This window comes from Anser anser, assembly GCF_964211835.1.
Source record: "Anser anser genome assembly, chromosome: 10".
NCBI classification, from domain to species: domain Eukaryota; kingdom Metazoa; phylum Chordata; class Aves; order Anseriformes; family Anatidae; genus Anser; species Anser anser.
Window position 1 is genome coordinate 17,216,705 of NC_139730.1, and position 22,877 is coordinate 17,239,581.

The following is a 22,877-nucleotide window of genomic DNA, read 5'->3' on the forward strand; positions in this document are numbered from 1 at the left end:
GGGGACTCGCCTCCTGCCGCGGCGCTGGGGCTGGAGGGGCCGGCCCCGGGGGCGGGCAGCCGCCGTGACACCGCCCCCGGGCACCGCGCCGACATGGCGGCCGACAGGGAGCGGGAGCGGGAGCTGCGCTTCTACCGGGAGCTGCCCAAAGTGGTGAGCGCCGGGCACCGGGGGCTCAGCGGGGGAGCGGCCGGCCTGGCGCCGCCCGCCCCTCAGCCGTGTGGGGCCGGTGGTGGCGGCGGGCTCGGGCCGACCCACCGGGCCCCCCCTTCCCCTGCTCCCCTGTTCCCGTAGAGCTTTTCCGTAACGCCCTCTGCCGAGGCCCGCCGGTCCCTTGTCAGGCGCTGGCCGTGGTCGCCTCCCCGGCTCGCTGCGGCGCTCCCGGCCGTCCCTGTAGCACCGTCGGCTGAGCGTGCCCCTTGCTTCTCGCCCTGTTTTCGGCCGGGGCCTGCCCGCGATAAGGCCTTGCCCGAGGGGCGCGGTTGGGGCGCTCCACGGCCGCGCTATCGGCCGCACCACGCCGGGCTCCACAGGGCGGCCCGGCCCGCTCCTCCCCGTCAGACGCGGGCTGAGGGACCTGCCCTCGGCATCCAGCTGAGCTCCGCCGGGTGCTGGGCTTGTAAGGCTGCGGTAGGGCTGAACCTCTCGGTACGTGCCAGCTGCGGCTCCTGCTGGGCCGTTGGAGTGAGTTGCGCACCGCCACAGTTCGATAGGGTGATGTGAGCCCTTCCCTGCTTGTGGATTTCGCACTTCAGCAGTCTGAAAAGTAATATCTTACAAAGCCAAAATTAAATCTTGAGAGAGTTACGTTTTCAAATTGCTTTCCATTCCAAACCTTCAAGAAGCATTTCATCGAGTTTTTCTTACCCCACTGAGAAGGGCGGGATGCCAGGTGGGTCTGTGTAGCGAGGCATATGCTTTGCAGACGGGTTTTGAACAAGTTGGGAGGGCACTAGGGAACTGTTTCATACATCAGGTGCCAAGAGATCATAAGGAGGAACAGAGATGAAGTGAGGAATGGAGTTGAGGATCTGGGGTTTGGATCTGTCAGTCAGGTTGACAAGAGAAAGTCAGGCAGAAATCAGTCTTAGGCAGCGGAGGGCAATTAGTCCAGGTGCTGTTAATGGGTTGAGACTGCATCTTGCTGGATTTCTGGTGTGAGTTAAGGCTTCAAAGTATCGAGAAAAAAAATAGTTGGGCAGATTAGCGCCAATTAGCTGGAGAGCTCTTTCCTAAGCTAGCTGTGCACCTGGTGAGGTCAGTGCTAACAACAGCCCTCTGAGTGAGACAAATATGACAGTCTTAGCTATACTTGTGCATGTGAAAGTGTGAGGAAGCAGTTGTTAGCCAAACGTGGAGATAATTGTTATTTTCCAACTTGGAGCGAGACAGTAATGTAAGATACAAGAATGCTAACACAAACAAGGTGTAGGAGCCCTACTTTTCACTTAAAAGAAACAAATCCATAATGTATTTCCCCCCCTAGGAACTTCATGCGCATTTGAATGGCTGTATCAGTTCTGCCACAATGAAGAAACTTATGGCCCAGAAACCATACCTTCAGATCCAGAATGGAATGACTATGATTGACAAAGGGAAGAAAAGAACCTTAGATGAGTGAGTAGATACGTGTGTGTGAGAGATGAACATTTACCAAGTGTCTTTTAATTCAATTGAAAACAGAACTGTATGGCCTTGTATACTGACTGCAGAAAATATGTATTGAAGTCTTATTATAGTAAAATCTGTTTGATTTTTTCTAGTTGTATCTATCTAAGAGGTGACTTTAGATCACTTTTTGCAAACACATTTGCGAACAAAACGTAAATCTTGTGTCAATATTTTCTCTTGCTAAAGTACTGTTACCTTCTACAATCAAAAATCGCTTCTAAGATTGTCTTGATTGCCCTATAAGGGAAAATCCAACCTGTAATTTAAGCTACAAATTGGTTAATTGAACACTGAGTATGTTTTCAAGATATAGGTGTCTTTTTTTCTTTGAATACTCATTTTTCTGTTCAATCTTTATTTTTTAACTTTTTATTTTAGATGTTTTCAGATGTTTCAGATCATCTATCAGATTACCACTAGGGCTGAAGATATTTTACTGGTAAGCTAATTAAGATTTAGCTTCAAACAAACAAGCAATATGCAAAGTCAAAATTGGTTGGTTTAACAGCATTGGTTTCCAAGTAACAATATCAACATTGTTCCCTTCAATTGGAAGTCAAATTTACTAATGTAAGACACGTTAATTTTGAAATACGGGATTTTATATAACTTTTCAGTTTGATATATTTTTGAAAGCAGTGAGCTTCCAGTATGGTGGTCAGTATTACCACTCAGATGGTTAGACTGCTAGTGTCTTGAAAATGCGATGTCTGTTCATCGTTAGCAAAGCTTCAATTTACCACACCTTCCTTTATCTTCTTTGGCTCATTATATACCATGACTACATAACTAGGATGTTTACCATGGATTACAATATTGACAAGAAGAGTGGTTGTGTGATCACAACAGAGAAGAAAGTGGTGTAGTGTCCTCTTTCTTCCTCGTGTAAAAGGACTTCTAGGAAGCCTGTTAGAAATTGGAGAAAGATGCAGTATCTGTGAAAGGGGTTATGAGTGTGCCAGCTGAGGAGTGCTCTTGTTCAGACGTGGAAATTCTCGTTTGTTGTAACTCTTTCTAGTGTCTGTGAGGGAACTGAAGGTACCTATCATGGGTAGTATTTTCAGGGACAGGGAGTGCTGGAAACACACGGGCCTGAACTTTTGTAAGTGTTTCATGCCAAAAGGTAAGTAGGTCTTTCTGTTGTAAAAGAGAATATAAACAATTATAAGGGTTACTTTCATGATGTTGAATATACTGTTTCTTATTCAGATAACTAAAGATGTTATTAAAGAATTTGCTGATGATGGTGTCAAGTATCTGGAATTAAGGAGCACTCCTAGAGAAGAAAAGTCCACAGGTATAGTCTGTTCTAGTTTTTAATTTTTAAGTCTGATGTACTATAAGACTTAGTTCAGATTATGCTAATAACAAGGAAGTCAAATTCAGTTGGTTCAATAAAAATTATTTTAAATATGAAAGCAAAGATTTAGTGAAGTAAAAACATGTCACTTCGCTATTAGATTTTCGGGGATGAAGAGGTGTTGGTTATAATTCCATTATCCAAGAATTTGGGTTATTCACTTCACTGTGACATCTGAATGTGCTAATATGTTTAATAGCTGATATATTTTATTTCTATTTCTCCATCTTTTATTTTCTTTTATATATAGTTTAACAGAAATGCATAAGAGAAGTCATATTGCTACATTCTGATTCATAATAAGTTACTTTTCCTAGATGCTTTGGAGGAGGCTTAATCCAAATATATGTTCAAAGTTAAACTGTATTTAGAAATTGAATTAGAACTATGTAAATTAGAAAACTATGGAGTAAAATCAAAGATGCAAACTGAAACTAGAGAGTTGGGTCTGCGGCATAATAAAATTAATTCAAATATGTTGATTCCAAATGTGTACATGTGTTTGTAGGTATGACCAAAAGGATGTATGTTGAAACTATACTTGAGGGTATAAAGCAATGTAAAGAAGAAGGCTTGGATATAGATGTAAGGTAAATAAAGCACATGGAGTGCTTCTGCTTGAAGGTTTTGTTTAGTCTGATACTCAGTCATGGTTTGCAGAGAGATTTACAAATTAGTATAGAAAAGAAAACAGTGTCTAAACCAGATTAAGTTTAGTGATTTCTGTATATGTAATTTTTATTAGCATACAATTTGACTAATAAAAGCTTTTTTACAGAAAGTCACCTGTAAAATGGAATGGAAACATAATTCATATGGAATCCTTTTTTTTTTAATCTTCCTTTTATACTTTTAGAGAATAAAAGTGGATGCAACCTTTCAGCTCTAATACTGTTCAGTCTCTGCAATGTTTTCAGGAGCCGTGCTTTTGAAGGAAATTGCATTAAATAGTCTTTTTCAGGGCCTACGTTCATTGCAAGATTTTTATCGGAGTAGCTGCACAAGCAACCTGCAGTAAAGGAGAGGTAGTTAAAATTAACAGAAAGGTTTTACAAGATGTCAGTGGTTGCTTATGGGCAAAGAATCTGCATGGCTCTCTTATTTTTTCAGTAGCAAGCAATTAGATTTATTTGTGTAAGCTGAAGATTTTTCATTTTTCCTGTGTGCCTTTCTGAGAGGTTGCTCACCTGATGCTGCAGGCTGCAAAAGAGCAATGTATTGTTCCCTGCCCTCCCTCTCACCATGGCTGCTGCATTTCACAGGGTCATATCTTGATCTGATTGATATCCCTCTGCATTTTGGTGCCTTCATTCCTTGAACAGTTTCTGTACAATTATTCTCTGTAGTCAACCATGAAGGAAGTGAAGTGCCATTTTTATTGGTATGAGATTTGCTGGTCTCTTGACACTACAACTTGTATTTTACCAGACATGTACGCTTATCTCCTAGATTATTAATAGCAATAAACAGAAGAGGTGGCCCGGCAGTTGCTAAGCAGACTGTTAAACTTGCTGAAGAATTCCTTCTTTCCACTGATGGAGTTGTAGTAGGACTTGATCTCAGTGGTGATCCAACTGTAAGTTTTTGTTCTGTTTTGATCTGTCCTTGAAGACAAATATTTAATATTGTGTAACAGCAAGCAGTTCCAAAAATACTTTGTTCCTTTAAGTTTTTGTCCTATGTTTGTTACTAGTTTGATTGACTTGCTCATAATTTTGATACCAGGTTAATCCCTGTTGCTATATGGGAGAAAGAATCCCTAAACAAAGGATTTGTAGATTTTAACACTGAAAAAAGAGCCTCTGAAAAGCAGCATTTATCTGGCACGTGTCTGTTAGTAAATTGTAGCTGCAGATTGACTGTGTTGAAGTAAATGAAATACTGTTTTGAGTTGACATTAGTATAAACTTTGTTTAGATGCAACATATACTCTTGGGTATTAAACAAGCAAAAAAAAAATAAATAAATTTGGGGATAGCTGTCAAATTGAAATGAAATAGCTGTAGGTAGCAGTTATGGAACCAGTATCAAAATCAAGACGGTTGACTTATCACTCACTGTTGAGCATCATCTGAATTACTGATGTTTGGCCAATTTGACTAAATTGTGCCCATATAGCAGAACGTTATCTGATGTGCTGTGATCAAAAATGGAATAACAACAAAAGAAAAATAATTCAATGTAGCTGTATTTGAATTATTTTTTCACATTGCTAGGCTGTTAAATCATATAACTAGAGGAGTTCTGTAGAACAAGATGTAGAATGATGATGTGTTTCTGTCTTCAAGGCAGGACGTGGTCAAGATTTTTTGGAACCCCTCTCAGAAGCAAAAAAAGCAGGTCTAAAGCTGGCATTACATCTTTCAGAGGTAAAAGTTTTATCTATTTTAATTCTCTGTAATTCCTATTTCATAAAAACCTTGATGAAACTAACATTAACTTCTGTGGATTTTGAACTTTCCATGAAAAACTGATGCCCTGTAGTTTGGGGCATTTTTGACAAAAGAAAACAATGAGAAATCTTCAACAATCATTTGTGAATGAAAACTGTCAAAATGTTTCTTACTGTGTTATACCTGGTGGGGTGGAGGCAGGTGTGAATTTGAAAATTAGAAACACTCCAGGAGATTCACTGTTCTTTTTCTGGTATTTTATTAGAAGGCATGTATAGTAAAAGTCATGCAGTTTCATGCGTAAAATTTTACTTTCTATTTGCTCTGTTTATATCAGTAGAATGAGTTGAACTTCTCCGTACAATGTGGTGAATTGGTGGCTAAAATTTACTCTGAGACTGATAAACACTGAAAGCATTTTAATTCCTTCAAGAAATCAGACATGATATATGTTGCAACACATCTGTTTATATCTATATATGCAGTTTGAGGCCTCCAAATATAGGTACTTCAGAGTTTCAATTAGTGATTTTCTGCTACATACCCTTTTAAAATTATAGAATATGCCGAGTTGGAAGGGACCCGCAAGGATCATCGAGCCCAACTCCTGGCACCACACAGGTCAATCCAAAAATCCAGACCATGTGACTTAAGTGCACAATCCAAACGCTTCTTAAACTCCGACAGGCTTGGTGATGGCTTCTTTGTTTTATAGTTCAACGTTGGGAGTCACTTTCATGCACTTCTTCTTTCTTTAGAGGGTAGCAGTGCAGACATTTACTCTAATTAACACTTTCATTTTGATTAGATATGCTGTGAAAATAGAACTTGAACTCGGTTGTAATTATTTAATATGCTATTTTATGCCGCATTGACAGAATGTGAAATATATCCTCTCTAGATTCCAAATCAAGAAGAGGAGACTAAAGTTCTCCTGGGCCTGCCTCCGGACAGAATTGGACATGGAACATTTCTCAACTCTGCAACAACTGGTTCAGAAGAATTAGTGCCACTTGTTAGACAGAATCATATACCTATTGGTAAGAAAAAAATGTTAAGAAATTACTTGGTAATCTCTGGACTTCAGAATATTGTGCTTACTGCTGATCTAAGTAACTGATTTGTCTTTGACCAGCTATGACTTAGGAAACAATTAACGTGGCAGTGTATGTGAGAGAATTACCTGTGCAAGTATACTGGTGACACTTGCATTTTTGATGTATTTGTAGTGGCAATTGATGTCTCAAATGAAAAGGAAACTAAATCATAACCCTTGGTTACTATGAAAAGGCTGTGTGGTATTTGTGTATCTGATTTGCAAGCTCCCGAAGTTTTACACACAGCCAGTAGTTAAGAAAAAAATGGCTACTGAACTTTCCTCAGAAAATCTTTCAAAATATTTAAAGCACTGAAAATTAAGGAAACAACAGTAGTTGATTTTAATATTCATTTAGGGATAGAAGCAAGTCTAGTGTGTCAAAACCATATAATTTTGTTTGACATATATCCTTGTTTCTTCTTTTTTTTGCCTTAGAACTTTGCATGACATCAAACATCAAAACTCAGACAGTACCTTCCTGTGACAAACACCATTTTGGATACTGGTACAACATGGGCCACCCTGCAGTGCTCTGTGTAAGTTTTTTTATTTTAACCATGTATTTATACCAAGAGCAAAACTGGTGTGAAATTGGAGAAGTATATCTCCTTTTCTGGCTCAGAGCTTACTAAAAATTTGAGTTGTGGCAGCAACTAATCTGCTTACAGCAAGTCATAATGTTCTGTTTGAGAAATGCTTGTAGTACAAATGGAAGTTCTTAATATTTATATAGAGAAAATTTCCTCTTTATAATAAGATCAGCAATATATGCAGTGACCATCTTAACTGTTTATATACTGATAGACTTCACTTAAACATATTGGTCCAACACTTGCTTTTAAGCTTGTGCTTACATGGGTATTAATTGTGTTGAATGATTTTGAGTGAAAATAGGGCAAATAACATATGAAAAAATAATCAACAGATGAAAGAACTGGAGGGCAATGTGAAAAATAGCAAAGTGAAACTGGTTTGTAATGTGTGGGCAAAACCCTTCTTGATGTAGAAGAACTAACTGAAACTTTTTGTTTGTTTCAATTCAACTCCAGACCGATGATAAAGGCGTATTTGCAACAGATCTATCGCAAGAATATGAGCTGGTTGCAAAAACATTTAATCTGACTCGATCGCAGATGTGGGATCTTTCCTATGAATCAATCAACTATATCTTTGCTTCAAGTGAAGTAAAATCAAAACTAAGGGAACAGTGGTGTAAACTGAAGCCAACTCTGTTTGGTTAATCAAAGTGTTGTTCTAATTTAGCTTAGTAAATAACTTTTTTTAAAAAAAAAAAGAAAAAAGAAAGAAATCCCTAGCTTGGGCTTTTTGGCTTTTTTCAGACTTCAGGCTTAGAAATCCATTCCATAAATCATGCCTTTGCAAAAAGAACACAGACATGCATCCTTTGTTCGTGAGGACAGAAGTAAGCGTCCTTTCATAGTTGGGAAGAGCTCTCACTTAGTGATGAAAGTCCTAAATGTGTCATCAGGTGTTTTTTATCCATTTGATATGACATTCAAAACAAAATAACAACAACAACAAAAGTTAATTGGAATATGTCGTCGTACCAGAACCATTTGAGACTCAGATTAAGGTAAAGGCACGGTTGTTAGGGTTTAAAAGCTATCTGTTGGTAACATTATGCCAAGCAGTTTGGATATGTGGTGTGTGGATTTGTTTTTTGTATTGTTTTTAAGCAACTGATTGCATGGGAAAACAACTTCATGGAGAATGAAACATTTGTCTCAAGGGAATTTAATATTGCATCTGCTTTTATTGCAGTATATGTATAACTGAAACCTGCTGTGACTTTGCTATACGAGGTGGTGCCTACTTGTGCAGTCAGTATTGATAGTATTTAGACAAAGATAAGAATCTTGAAAGCCTCAGCAAATTGTGACATCCTTGGGGCAAATGGTCTAATTCTTGAAATACTTTTTAGAATTTCTATTTGTTTCTTGTAAAGGGTAATAAAAATATCCTGCGTGTTTTCAAAACTACTTCAACTGTGCCTGCGTGTCTGTGTGACAGAAGCGTGTGTAACCTGCTGCAGGACTTTGTGAGCTCACCGGACAGTCTTGCTCTTCTCTGTGGCACCGTTTTTGTTCTGACAGCAGAGGGTGCTCGTTAGTTCAGGTAGCGGAAGGGTTCGCTGTGTGTCTGTATGCATCTGTATATCTATTTTATACTGAGATATCAAAGTAGATATTAACAACAGCATGCAATGGTATATAATACTACATATTCCTAGTTAGTGGAGGAAGTATCCCAAGAAAAGGTACAGTGTTCTGGATACACAATGAAACAATGCTGTTGTATGTAATCTGGAGTTAGGGAATCGCTCTTCTGAAGGCTACATGTACTTACCTGTTGCTTAGATACTTGCTGATGTGCTGTTAATCTAAACAAACAAGACAAAGGCCAAAAAAAAAAAAAAAAAGAAACTCTTGTATATAACAGTATTTATAATGTCTCTGCCAGTAATGGAAGTCAGGAGACAACTCGGAGGATTCTGTTCTGTGAAGTGAAGGGAAAAGAACGGAAATGTATTTGGGTGGCTACAGAATTATATGCTGAATTGATGGATTTCTGTACATAGATTTCTGTGTGTTACTACAATTATTGACACTGCAGAACATGCTTAGAGCAGAAATCCAAGTTGGAAAGGATATTGAGGTTTGGAATGAAGAATTGCCATTGGATTAGACCTTCCTCATGCACAGTGCACAAGTTATACATCAGAAACTAAAACCTTACTTTCTTAATATCACTGGGCTATTTTTCAGAAGTGTAACTTTTTGAACTAAAACTGCAGAGGAATCTGCTTTGGCTCCAGATAGAATAATAGTAATTTTAATTTAAGCATTTCTTGCCAAGCCTAATTATTAAATCCAGAGTGAGGTGAAATAACCAGTGTTTAGTGAGATAACACTGTTTTAGTGGTACAGTATTGCATAACAATGACTGACATAGACTGAAGGATCACCACTTAAGTAATAGGGCAGAAAACACTACTTAGTGAATGCAGTGTAAATTCTGAGAAACTATTTCTAGGATTTCATATGGTATAGATCAGCTCAGCTTATTTTTGAAGTAAAAGAAATAGATTGAGTTAATATTTAGTTTATTTCCATCTGATTATATGAGATAACACAGAACAGTCTTCAATGCTCAGAGTCTTTACTCACATCACAGGAAAATAAACATTTTGGTCCTATTAAACAACTCTCTGGGGAGATATGCAAGCAGAGAGCAACTGCTCACTGTAGCATGTTTCTCTGTTTCTCTTGAGACAAACTCAGAAAGTCTTCAAAACTTATGTTCCTTATGATTTGACTGGTAACATATGACAGCTTTTCATAATACAACAGCTAAACAGTAAGCATTTACATCTTGCTCCTCAGGTTTGCAAATAATGTAATTATATTAATGATTTTAGATGCCTGTTTCAGTGTTTAGCCATTTCACACTAATAGAAATAATGTGGATAAGGGTATTGTATTAGGTAAGTGCATAAGATGATTAAGGGATTGGAGCATCTCTCATATTGGAGGGGGAGAGAGCTGGGGCTGTTTAGATTGGAGAAGGCTCAGGGTGGATCTCATCAGTATATTTAAGTATCTGATGGGAAGGAATAAAGATGTAGCCAGGCTCTTATCAGTGTTGCCTAGTAAAAGGAAAGGGGGTAAAAACTGAAACATTGAAATTCTACCTGAACATAAGGAAATGTTTTTTTTATTGTGTGGGTGTTTGAACACTGGAACAGGTTGCCCAGAGAGGCTGGGGAGTCTCTATTCTTACAGATATTCAAAACCCAACTGGACGTGGTGCTAACTGACCTGCTGTAGCTGACCGTGCTTCAGCAGGAGAGGTGCACTGGACAGTCTCCAGAGATGCCTTCCAACATCAACTATTCCGTGAAGTGAAAATACAAATGTACAAATGATGAAGTCTCCATATAAATATAAAATATTTAAAAATTAAATACTTAACTCAGTCACTCAAGTGACAGTCTTTCACCAGGCTTGAACAAAAGCAATTGGCTGACTTGTGGAATTATTCTGAAATAACAATTTATTCATTCTTCATGGCTTTCCTTCTTTCACATCCGCTATGGAATCCTTTAGTGCCATCAGGACCTTTAGGCAGCCGCAGCACCCCTACAGGTAGACCATCTGCATTTTGTATTTTCCGAGCTAACATGGGGCTAGTGCCTGGACTCTTCTCTTGCGTTACAGTTTGAGCTTTTCTTCGCTGTACCCAGGGGCTACCAGATGGAGTGATACTGCTATCTGAAGAATAATCTGTACATTTCCTTGGAATTTCAGGGCTAGTACTTGGATTAAGTTTGCTGTCTTCAGCCAGCGGCGACTTTTTGGTTACTTTTCTTAGAGAAGATGGACTATTGCAAGGACTTGATCTGGGTGACACATTAGGACTCAAATGGTTGTTTGGGTGAATGACAGGACTCAACTTATTTGTAGTACTTGTTGCAGTACTTTTACGTCCTGACAGTGGTGATGCAGGATTACTCTCTGGGTCAGAAGAGCTATTTGCTGAAGATTCATCACCAAGAAACTGAAGTTCCTCAACTCTCTTGTTAAGAGATTTAACCTTCTTAAAATTCTTGCTGGTGTCCTCATCATGGTTCTTGTCTTTAGGAACCTTTTTCTTTGGAGGTTTCATGCCTATTAGGACAACTTTCATGCCAGTCTCTTTCTTTTCAGCACACATGAAGTCATGAGCACGTACAGCAGCATCTACTTCTTCAAATTCTATAACTGCACATACCTGTGTTCCCACTTGGGTGTACTGGTTGCTGAACCTCCTGATATCAGGTGGTAGATCCCTACCAGGCTTGATAATCCGAACCGAAGAAATTACACCAAAAGTTACAAAGGCTTTGAGGAGATGCTCCATTACCTTTTCTTGCATACATCCATTTTCTTGTTGTTTGTTAAGACCCTGCAGTTCAGAAATCATGTGGATATCATACACGAGTAACATTCTGGTAGGAAGGTTTTCACGGGGAAACACCGGAACTGGAGTATTTCTTCTAACCTTTCTGTTATCATCATTGAGCTCAAGAGTTTCTGAGTACTTCAGTGCATAGGCTGTGGTTCGCCAGTCACGGGTAAGATGTTTCACCTTGAAGACAAACTTAGGTTAAGCAGTACAATGATTGAACCCACATAAACATCATAAAGAAATCCAAGGCAGGTGCCTTCCAGTCAACAAACTTTGTGACATTGGTTGATAGATACCTTTTACTACTCTGTTTTTAGTATCACCATACTTTTGCAAAGGTCAAATTTACCTTCCCTTCTCAGAGACAAGAAAGTAACTTTGCCAGCATTACTTAGTTACTCATGCATAGCTTAAAGTAACCATCACATCAAAACTGAGTTAGCCCCTCAGAGAGCAGATGAAGACTGTGGAACTGCCTCTATAAAGTAAGGTATTTTCATACCTTTCTATTTTTTTTCCTTTAAGATTTGTCAGGCTTACACAAAGGACTTAAAGTCTAAATGAGTTAACTTACCTTCTTAAAAGAAGTGAGGAGTTTAACACTGACATAGCCCATTTTATTTCTTCTCACATGCTTTAGAAGAAAGGCATCTTTCTCAAGGTTCTCATCTGAGAAGTAGTATTCAATCTGTGCTATTAACTTCTGGATCAGGTCATTGTCTGGTGGTTTCCAGTTCTGGTCAAAGTCGTCATCATGTTCCCCACCACTGGAAAACAGTCAAATAATTGGATTACCAGAGCTTCATCTCATATTAGTGGAGTAAAAAAAATAAATCTGTCAAAATGAAAAAACATAGCCATAATGTTGATTCCAGCTTCTTTTATATGTAGGCACTGAATAGGTATAGCCCTATCCAGCTGAGGCAGGAGGCCAGCTCCTGATGATGCTTTCCAGTCAGCATAAAGAATCCTGAGCTCCTTCCAAAAGCTGAGCTCAGTGTAGAACAATGAGATGTGTACTAATGCCTTGAAAATGCTGCCAACTCCAATCCTACACCAAAACAGACATGCAGGTGCACGAGAGCTTAGTGCTACACAAAGGTCCCCCAGTGACAGTGGTTCATTTGTCAATATGAACATGGTAACATTTCTGTGCTTCATGAGTAAATATCACATAACAGAGAATTAATATTCCAAATTGATGCAATGGTATTTTCTCAAACATCTGCACTGCATGAACGCGTTTGGTACCAGGAGCCAGTACCCAGAGAGTAAGACAGAGCGACAGGACCATTGCACTTACAGATCACTTCCATGTTGACAGAGGAACTTCACTGGCAGTTTATGCACAGACTGAAACTCTTTGCAGGTCTCAGAGTAAGGACTTTGGTGCAGTAGCAGCTCACGTACCATACCTCAGAACAGCTGTATATGCACACACATGTGCAGGTTGTTAAGATGTCATTCATCTTTGCTGTCTCCCCCTCCCATCCTGTTACCTAGGTATGTGCAAAGTGGAGCACTGCTGAGATGCCTAGCCTGAAAAAAGATCTTGCAACCAGGGAATTGAGCCAAACTTTTTGCCACATCCAGTTACAGCAGTGTGTTTGTTTCTGGAATACAAATGACCATTTAAACTGTCATCTAGCACTGAGGCAAGACGTTCACCCACAGCCACAGATGTTGCTGTAACTATGATGCACAAATCTATCTTAAGGCAGGGCTGTTTTTTTTTTTTTTTTTTTTTTTTTAGCTGTTAGCAGCCAAGTTTTGCTTTGGGACCATCACAAAAGTTTCTATTCAGAAAAATGTACTGTTCTCCCTAGATCCTATAAATCATGTAATTGATGTTCGTATGGTCTCCTGTGTACCTCAGCAACAAAAAGGAGGAGCCACACATTTTCTCATAAGGGCTTTTTGCAGAGCTTCTGAAATCATTAAAAAAGAAGGAGCAGGCATTGTAGCAGGGTCCTCCGAGGGCAATCCTGTAGGTGGGTGAAGGCTACTGAATCACCTTGCCTTTTGCAGTTTGTCCTGGAGACAAACTGGAGACTGCGATCTTAGCGCAGACTGACCTGCTGCCCGCCACCATGCTTGCCGTGCGCCTGACAATGCTGCTCCCCGCTATGGGATCTGCACAGTGAATGTGCCCCCACTCATGACAAGTTATTGCAGTTGTCTGAGACCTGGCTCTTTGAGGCTAACAAGTTATTTACTTTTTAAGTTTTTTTCCCTGATAGGGCAATGCATCAGCTGTACACAGATAGTCACACAATTCTAGAAATATCCTTGTTAAAATCTCTCTGGCCACTTAATGGGGTATGGTTCCAAGGAATGACAATAGTGAGAGAGAAAAAAAAATACAAATTTCAGTTCTTTGAAAATGCTGGAAGTGGAGGGTAACAGATAAATTTATTAAGATAGTAAAATATGTTTAATGGTGTGCTGCTGGTGCTGATTTTAGACAGCAGAAAAACAAGGTTAAGTGTTTCTTTTTCATTCATGCTATTCTCTAACCTCACTACCTCTCATTTTCCGTTCACTACCAATTCAGAGCTCGTGTGTGCACAAGAAATTTAGAATGTCAGCGTTTTAACATATCCATACTCTGCTAAGAAAAACTTACCTTAAATTCAGGGTGGAGCTTACAAATTTTACAGGTTTTATTAGTACAGATATTTGCAGGTATTTAGAAGGTTCAGATGGAAAGAAAATGGAGCATCATGCTTGGGAAAAAAAAGAAAACGAACTGCATCAGTTCCATTCTTACTCACAGCGTTAACACTGAATCAGGGTGAAACATCTCATTTCACCTCTCTAAAATATTAAATGTTGGTCAGTCAGAACTAGACACCATTTCTATATTTGGCAAACAGTTCAGCTTTCACAAAATTTCACAGCAGCCCTCATTAAGTGCTGTACTGGGAGTTTCACCTCCTCCAATTGCAGAAATTTGTAATTAGCTCCATATTAACTCACAGTAATAATCAACTGGTAGTACCTCCAAGGCATCAACTCCAAAATTAATGCAAAGATAGTTTATGAATCAGTATCAGTCAATACTGAGAAAACAGGTGCCTAGTAGTTAGTCACACCTTTCATTTACTTATTTAGTTAGAGCTTTGTGAAAGATACACTGTTAGTCATACAAGAAAATTAACATATCTGCATGGATTTGGAACTTTAAATATCAAAACTCAAAAACAATGTATTAAATTGGATAGAGCCTAACATTTGGACAAGCTTTTGCTGAGTCTTGAAAAGAATACGGTATTGTATTAAAAAGCACAACAAACAGCATTATGCTGACGTTCCAACAGTGCAATCACTCAAGGCAGTGGAAATCTGTTAACAGAAACCAGTGCATACAATATCAGGTGCCTACTAATGGGACAGGTGGCAGCATCAATCGTTAAATCTCAATTTCTGTTGAAAAACATTTTGACAGATGTCATCATAAAAAACATCCACCTTTGAAGGTCAGATTCTTCCTGAGTCTGGTTGTATGCAAAAGAAATCTAAGTTGGGCAAGAATAATTTTACTTTATGCACAGGAGAGAAACTTGTTTCTTATAAACACTCAGAAGATTTTTCTGAAGTGCCTGGCAGCTAAGGGGCTGAGGACTGAATGTCAAAAATACTTGGAGACCTCACCAAGAACTGTAGTGTCTTGACTGTGAGGAATTGGCTTTCAATTTTCAAGTTATAAAGCTTAGAATCTGAGAAAAAAAAATATAAAAATCTAACATCTCCTAGCTTAGCTTGACTGCAATGGTTCACTCTCAGAGGCTTTAGACCAGCCCTGACAATTTTTGTGAATGCATGGGTGAATCATGTCCCAGCAGATACCACATTCCCAAACGAAATCCTTAGCTAAGGTTACATGCAAACGGCAGAAGCATGTGTGAACTTCACTCACCCAGTCTTGTGGTAGAGCCTTTGCAGTTCTGTCCATTGCATTATCTCTAGCCTTTCCTGGATCAGGAAGAGGCCGTTTACAAAAAGGGCACCTCCACAAGAACTGAGTATAGATCAGCATTGTCTGCAAACATTTTTGAAGATAGTGCCTACTGGAGAGGATTAAATAAGTGGCATTTAAGAGTTATCTATTATGTGTTACAAAGCTTGAAAAAATACCCATACCTTTCTTAGTGTATGTCAGGGCTAAATGTTCTTACACCTACAGAACAAGCTTATGTTAAAATTTAATAGTGATGTTTCAATTTTAATACTGTTATTACAGTGGCCTTACAGTTATATCCAGTTTTAATGCTATATGAACTCCTTAGAACAGCCTGTCCACAGTGATTTGTGCTAGTTTTAGCAAGAATCACACCACTCAATAAGTGCAAAGCAAGTGTGCACACCAAAATCACTTTCTGCTCACCTGCTAGGTACATAGCATGTAGTTGACAACCTTGGCAACTGAAGAAAATCCCCCATCCCCAGCTACACCTCTATGAATTAAAATAATGCATGGCAATTCATGCTGAGTAAACGTTAGGATATGAAGTTAGAGAACTGATTAGAAACAATTGCTTTGAGAACAGAGCACTGAATTTCACGTTACAGTACCTGAATCTGTGCATGACTGAATTACACCTGCAGCTCTAGTACAAAACACGAGAGGAACTACAAATAGCCCTACAAATAGCTTTATTTATCTCCCTGCAATGTCCTGGCACAGAAGTCCTGAATGCTCCTTTCACAAGCAAGCACTTCTGGGAGCCGTCAAAGCAGCATCGGACATCAATACTAATTCCCGCAGTTTGTTTTTAAATACAGAAAACACTAATGGCATTATCAAGCGGTCAGGTGTAGAGTAGATTACGAAGTGGTAACTATTTCTGCACGTAGACTGTTCAGTTTGGGTCCAAAGCCCCAGACCAGGTCTGCTGGTTCACGTCCCACCAAGGAAAATCCATACAGCGCCATGCCAAAACACAGCCCAGCAAACTTTCCAATGCCAAAGCACCCCCACGACGGCAGCCCAGACCCCCCCAGCCCACCCCACCACCCCGGCCCCCTCCCGCAGGAGGGGGGATGGCAGCACCGGGGCGGCCCGGCCCGAGGGGCCTCGCCCGGCGGCTACCGGCCGGGAAGGGGTCCCCGCGCCCGCCCCCGCCGCCGTTGCCTCAGCCGCAGCAAGCGGCGGGTGCCGGCGGCAGCCCCGCGGGGAGAGGCCCCCTCCGGCCCCGTCCCGTCCCTCCTGGCCCCGCCGGGCTCACCTGGCCCCGCAGCGCCCCGCGTCCTCCTCGCTGCAGCCCCCGCCGCCCTCCTCCGCCTCCGCCACCCGCCGCGGGCCGCTCCCCGCTGCCGCCTCCGGGCCGGGGGGCTCAGCCCAGGGCTCCGCCGCCTCGAGGCCGCCGACGCCGCCCGGCCGCGGCTGGGCCATGGCGCTGGGCGCCGCAGAGCGACGGGGCCGCTCCCGCAGCGCAGCTGCCACGGCTGCTGCCGCCCCCCCGCCCCGCTCCGCTCCGTTCCCCGCCCCCGGGCTGCCGGCCGGCCCCTGCCCGCCCCGGGGCGGCGAGAGCGGGGAGCGGGGCCCGGCTGCTCGGCCCCGCGTGCGGCGGCGTCGCTGCGCCCTCGGCCCTCCGGGAAATTCAGCGAGGTTGAGGGGGGAGCTGCACACAACGCGAGCGGAGGGCGAGGCCCGGTGCGTTGTGTTGTGCAGAGCACCGCTCTGTAACGGTGCGTGGCGTGAAGCAGTAACTACATCCCCCGGGACGTTACTCTGATGCAGAGCCCCCTTGTCCGAAACACATCCTTAACTTTGAAGTTAAGTCTGTTCCACTGTATTTCAGTATTTCCACTACTGGAGTAACATGTACGTTCTCACTACTAAATTCTAAGTGATTCCAGATGTCCGTGTAAATACTCATTCCTCAGCCAGGGAAGATGTTTCTTCCTGCTAAATGGAGGTAAGGTCTTTAAGACCCCGCCCCATTTGCTGTTTGTCTCTGGTGTTCATCTCAGTTGTACTCCACCATACTGCTCCAACATTTTCTTCTGAAAAATTCGGACTGGCAAAAGGTCAGCTTGCACTCAGGGGCCCACTCTCATCGTGACAAACAGTCCCCGTGAGTCAGAGCTGCTGGCATCAAACATAATGAAACGACCGCTCTGCCGCTGTGGCTTTGGCTTATTTTTAACATGCCTTAAGGGATGAAATATTTTGTTTATGAAATACGCTAACCTGCCTCATGAGCCAAACCTCTGCTCTCTGCTAACGGAACAGCATTTTGTTCTGAGGCTTGGGTAGGGCGTCATCATGCTATTGATTTCAGTGGGAGCCGAAAAGAAAACACAAACACATTCTAGGAAAGAGCGAGTACAGGGGTTGTGGCTCTGGGTTTGCATTTAAGGCCAGGCAGCTGCTTGCCTCCCTGAGCGGAACAAGGCGTGAGCAAAGAACCAGTTTGTGCTCCGGCTAACCAGAGGGACCTGGGAGAGGAACGTCCCAGTTTATCTGACGATTCCTTCTGTCAGGGTTAGAGACATTCTAATCTGTTAAAATTAGAAGATCAATTTTCCTGCTTGCCCGGCGGTCGATGCACAGAATGGCTTCGCTGGTGCTTAGCTTGTTTTCTGAGCAGTCCTACTATCCTTGTCACCTACTGCGCAAATTAATATGTTATTGATATTGAGATAATTGGTGTGGATGAAGACTGACGCCATTTCAAACGTTGTGTTGATGTGACCATCGTTGAAACTACCTGACCATTTATTTATTTATTTTTAATATAGCAGCGATCTATAATGATCAATTACCAGTAGAGATGAATCAGTGCTTGCAACGGAGAACTTAAAACCAGGAGTAACGGAGGTAAGTCCCCTGGAGGGGACCCCACGTCTCAGCTGAGCTCCTGATACACAGGATTACAGTCCTGTGAGCCTCTCTTGTGCGAAGCTCTCACAAATTTCTTACGGCACATGCCTTGTTGGCACAGGATTCCAAACTAAATATTTACTTATTTTGTAGTTAAAAAAAAAAAAAAAAAAGAGTGCGCCTGGGCAGCAGAAGCTGGCGAGCCCGGGTAGCCGAGGTGCCTCAGCCACCGGTTCCCGTCACACAGCCGCTGCCAGGCGAGGCTCCAGAAACGTATTTACGTTTATATGCAGAGTAGGTGCCCGACTCCACAGACTGACTCCCGAAACAAACAAACAAACCGTTCGAATTCCCGAACCAAGCCCGTACTAAAGCCTCCCGCGCTGCTCAGCGACGAGGGCAGGGCTCCGGCGGGCTCTGACAGGGCCGCGCCTCAGGGAGCCGCCCGCGGGCGGGGACAGGGGCGCAGCCACTGCCCGCCTCCCCGCCCCGGCCCTCAGCGCCCTCGGCGGGCGGAGCGGGCCGGAAGCGGCGGTTGCCGCGGTAACGGCGGGGCGATCTCCGCGAGGGGCGGCGGCCGGCGGCAGGCGAGGCGAGGCGGCGCGGCGGGCTGAGATGGTGCCCAGCAAGTGCCGGCCCGCCAGGGGCTCGCGGGCCGCGCCCGGCCCGGTGGGTGCCGCCGCGGAGGGGGCGGGCGGCGCGGTGAGGGGCGGCGGCCGTGTCCCCTCAGGGCGGCGGTGTCTGGGCTGTGAGGCGCCTCCGTCAGGCGGCGGGGCCGCGGCTGAGGGCGCGGAGCCTCCCGCGGGCAGCCCCGCGAGGCCGGTGCCGGGGCGGGGGCCCGGCCGTCCCCGCGGGGTGCCCGGCTCGGCGGGGCTCGGTGCTGGGGAAGGCGGCGTCAGCCGCTCGGTTCGGTGCTGGTGGCGGGCGTTTGGTCCTTCAGCGGGTAAGTGGGGCGTTTTGGCGTATACAGCCCCGTCAAAGAGGGCAACAAGCAATAAAAGGGCGTTCTCGTATTTATATGTACGCACTCGTTTTCTTCACAACAAAGCGTCCCCGTTAAAGTCACCCTTTTGGCGTTCATAAAACCGAGCGTGACTTAGTTTTATTTAACGCTATGACAAAATAATATTCTTCATTATAATTTTGAAAGGTAGTTCCTTTTATTGCCAGACTGTAGTGCTGAAGGTACCTTTCTTGAGGGAAAAACATACTCCTTAAGCTTGTTGTATTGTTGCATGTTTTTGACAAATATTCCCTTTTTATCTTCTTCTGATTTGCAGGTTAATAATTGTGGTCTTCAGCTGGTTATCCAGACCTCCTCCATACCTGATAAAAACAAACCAGTAATTACTATTTTTTTTTACTTTAATAGCTATATTAAATAACGTTCTTTTATGATATAGCCATGTTTGTATGCTTTCAGTTAGGAATTGTCTTTTCAGTACAAATATGTTGATTTCTAATTTATTACCCATTGTATCTGATACCCTTTTCAAGATGCATTTCATTCTAGTGAAGATGTGTAAAGACACTAGGATGTACCATAGCCTGCCACAAATTTAATATACATTCTTATGATTCCATCTGTACTTTTTTCCTTCCCCTAATTGCAATAGTCCTATCATGTAGTGTTTTTTTTTTCCCTCTCCTTAATCAGTTGTAGAAGAATGAGTTGGTAACGTTCATGTTTTCATTTTGGTTTCTAAAAGTGAATTCTAAGTGATCATATCTTATTAGAATGAAAGTTCTTCATAAATACAGAGCAGATTTATGTTTTGAAGCATTCCCAGAGTGTCCTGAGAACTGTATTTGTTTGTAAGGTTGTGTTTGTCTGTGTAAAGACACTTTTTGCATTTGAAGACTTCAACCTTTGTTTTACACATTTTGTTACAGTTTGAATTCAGGATAAATAAAGAGCAGTCATCTTTCCACAATAGACTTCTGCAGCATGATCTGGAAAAAAACTATTCAGGAAGGCAAGGTGATATTCAATAGGGTTTGTTTGTTGTTTTTTTGTTTGTTTTGTGTCTTTAATCTCTTTTTTTTTTATTAACGAGGCAGTAAAGAAAGACTATGTGATGATTAGAAAATATGATTCTCTTTCATATGTGACATTTTTTCCTAACTGACTATATCATAACCTGAAGCTCCGATCCCTCTGTTGCCTAGTGCAGATTTTTTTTTCACTGTTTTTTGCCCTCTTTCTGTTTATGGAAGAACATCCTTTTTTTTTTTTTTTTTACCTAAAAAGCCACAATCTTAATCCCTCTGAAGCCACACAGTTCTGTACCATAACCTGTAATTGGATGTTTAACATTTTAATATATATAGACAAAATTAGTTTCTAGGATGGGAACCTAATCTGAAGAGAGTTTTCCTATTGTGTGCTTCTTGCTTTGAAAAGCAAGATACACGGTGCTATCACTGGTAACTGGTGAACCTTGGAAGAGCTTTGACACACAACACTTCTTGCTATACTGCTGCTGTTTGCCTGTCATATGCCAACAGTGATGGGTTAGAATAGGAGATGAGTTTAATTATAATGGCACTGAGGTATCTGAGGCACTTCTTTATTCCAGTAAATAATAAAGACCAACAGATGTTTAGAGTGGGTTGATTTTTAGGGCTTTTATTAGGGCAACATATTTTATTATGGAGTAAATTTAAGCTCTGCAATTTTGTTTTGTTCCCTCTCAGGAGACCCGAGAGTATTAAGTCCTTTGGTGCGTAATAAGCAGATCTATCTTCCAGTGCCATCCAATCTGACTGAACTTTCTGGGTTGGAGTTGAAGCAAGATACAGGTTCTTTATCAGGATTTGTGGAGTCGTCTATACATACAAAATCCAGATCGCGACAAAGCAGTCAGGGTATTAGTTCACAGGCTTCAGGTAACAGTGACATCATTCTCACTAGTTTTTTACTTATTTTTATTACTATTATTTAGACAGTATCAAACTGAAAAATTATGACCTGTAAGATGGTTTTTTTTTTTTGGCTGTCAGATTGTATAATTAAACAGGAAATGTTGTCTACTGTTTCCTTGGAATATTAAGAGAGGTCAATAGACAATTGTCAGGAAACTGCTAGAAATATCTTTCAAACTATAAAATAGGCATTTGAATAGGCTTTTTATATATCCTTCTATAACAAAAGGACAGTGATAAGAATCTTTCATGTATATCTTTAGGAGGATGACATTAAAAGAAAAAAGTTACCGTTAAGTACTTTTTTTCCTTACATTTATTGGCTTTAAAACTTGAGACAGAACTAAAGGACAACAATGTTAATTGTTTATTTTCATTCTTAATGATTTTATTTTCCCTAGCAATTATTTTCACGTTGAAGGATACATAGAGAATACTGGTTGTTATATACTGTTTTGCTAGAGTAGCTAGTAATAAAAAGTTAGACAGGACCACTGAGAAGGTTCTAAATCAAATTAAACATCAACAAATTGTTTTAATTAGCTATTTTTTTTCTATTGGCATGTTTTAAACAATGTGGAACTTGCTTTTTATAGTAGTAAAGAAATTAAACTTTGCTTAGTGAAGAATACATGTTTTTCCCATTAAAATGTTTGATTTGTTAAAAAATAAATAAAAATGGCAAACATGTCGAAGATGAGCCCATGTTTTTGTGATGGTGTACATGCACAATGATCTATTTTTGACCAGTATTTTTCAGTGGATTGTTTTGCAAATAAGCCAAAATTTGTGAACACATTGCTGATTTACTTTGCAGGTATCTTTAGTCATTTTCCCTTTCCCCTTATATTAACAGAATGAATAAAGTTGGTTAGTTTTGTAAATATGTTTTAAAGGGTTGACTGTTTCTTCCTTGATAATGTAGTGAAGTATAATAGCAGTTATTACTAGGTACTGCATGCACTTGCCTTTGAAAGAATTTCCATTTGTTTCTGGCTCAGTGGGACTCTTTCAATGTTTTGATGCTTTAGTTTTTGGTTCGATCAACATCTACTTGATCTGTGTCTTTAAAATTCATCTTAATATAGATAATATCTTCTTTAAGTTGAGATTTTGAAATTGAGACACAAGTATGCAATCTTATTTTAAGACAGCATTGGGTAATTCTAATCAAACCAAAAACATCTACAAGCTATCTGCTTACAACAAATTATTTTCAGAAAAAATCTGTCACAAACAAGCCAAATGGACATAAGTTTGCAAGAGGATGTAGAGGGATGTACCTGTAAGCTAAAAATGACAGGAAAGGCAACTGATATCCAGAGTTCTGAATGCAGGCAAAATGCACTGTGATGTGTTGCTTAATTATTTTTTTAATAAGAAATACAGTTCTGCTTTTACTTTCTGTAGTTAATGAAATGATTTGGCAGAGTAGTAGTTCATATGTTCTCTTAATGATTTTCTGACAGAAAACACAAATTTTGGGAGCAGTTCATCAATAACATTTCCTATATTGCAACGTACCACTGAAGAAAAAATACTGAACTCTGATAGACTGACCCTTGAAAGGTGAGAAGGTTCTGGAGTATGTGCACTGTAGCTTGCTGCTCTTGTGTAGTGGTCTCAAGTGAT

At 41.2% G+C, this 22,877-nt stretch overlaps 3 protein-coding genes across 8 annotated transcripts in view; 2 read left to right on the forward strand and 1 right to left on the reverse strand.

Moving 5' to 3' along the window:
* The window catches only part of MAPDA (N6-Methyl-AMP deaminase), a 9,251-nt gene extending 728 nt beyond the window's left edge, over positions 1 to 8,523 (forward strand). Inside the window, exons 1-10 of one of the 3 annotated variants that reach the window (XM_083851183.1) lie at positions 28 to 153; positions 1,487 to 1,617; positions 2,050 to 2,110; positions 2,881 to 2,968; positions 3,540 to 3,621; positions 4,481 to 4,607; positions 5,320 to 5,400; positions 6,326 to 6,464; positions 6,959 to 7,059; positions 7,573 to 8,523. In XM_083851183.1, coding sequence (XP_083707309.1) covers positions 94 to 153; positions 1,487 to 1,617; positions 2,050 to 2,110; positions 2,881 to 2,968; positions 3,540 to 3,621; positions 4,481 to 4,607; positions 5,320 to 5,400; positions 6,326 to 6,464; positions 6,959 to 7,059; positions 7,573 to 7,764 — 1,062 coding nt within the window. In that variant the 5' untranslated portion in view covers positions 28 to 93 and the 3' untranslated portion in view covers positions 7,765 to 8,523. Of the gene's footprint in view, positions 1 to 27; positions 154 to 176; positions 893 to 1,486; positions 1,618 to 2,049; positions 2,111 to 2,880; positions 2,969 to 3,539; positions 3,622 to 4,480; positions 4,608 to 5,319; positions 5,401 to 6,325; positions 6,465 to 6,958; positions 7,060 to 7,572 lie in introns of those variants that run through there. The other 2 variants (XM_083851185.1, XM_083851184.1) reach the window with 2 other exon arrangements.
* Positions 8,524 to 9,630: 1,107 nt separating this feature from the next.
* Positions 9,631 to 16,970, reverse strand: LARP6 (La ribonucleoprotein 6, translational regulator). Of its 2 annotated transcripts, XM_083851170.1 has the most exons (5): positions 16,720 to 16,735; positions 15,411 to 15,561; positions 14,118 to 14,217; positions 12,066 to 12,258; positions 9,631 to 11,671 (listed from the first exon to the last, which is right to left on the reverse strand). In XM_083851170.1, the coding sequence occupies exons 4-5, from the start codon at positions 12,105 to 12,107 to the stop codon at positions 10,598 to 10,600; spliced, it is 1,116 nt and encodes a 371-aa protein (XP_083707296.1). In that variant the 5' UTR covers positions 12,108 to 12,258; positions 14,118 to 14,217; positions 15,411 to 15,561; positions 16,720 to 16,735; the 3' UTR covers positions 9,631 to 10,597. The 2 variants fall into 2 exon arrangements, with proteins under 2 accessions (XP_083707296.1, XP_083707295.1); XM_083851169.1 differs by lacking the exons at positions 14,118 to 14,217; positions 15,411 to 15,561 and having other exon boundaries at positions 16,720 to 16,970.
* Positions 16,971 to 18,857: 1,887 nt separating this feature from the next.
* LRRC49 (leucine rich repeat containing 49) overlaps positions 18,858 to 22,877 on the forward strand; it is a 44,070-nt gene continuing 40,050 nt past the window's right edge. Inside the window, exons 1-5 of one of the 3 annotated variants that reach the window (XM_083851159.1) lie at positions 18,858 to 18,989; positions 19,601 to 19,663; positions 20,214 to 20,301; positions 21,018 to 21,209; positions 22,715 to 22,814. In XM_083851159.1, the coding sequence (XP_083707285.1) occupies positions 18,936 to 18,989; positions 19,601 to 19,663; positions 20,214 to 20,301; positions 21,018 to 21,209; positions 22,715 to 22,814 (497 nt within the window). In that variant the 5' untranslated portion in view covers positions 18,858 to 18,935. Of the gene's footprint in view, positions 18,990 to 19,186; positions 19,264 to 19,600; positions 19,664 to 20,213; positions 20,302 to 21,017; positions 21,210 to 22,714; positions 22,815 to 22,877 lie in introns of those variants that run through there. The other 2 variants (XM_083851160.1, XM_083851161.1) reach the window with 2 other exon arrangements.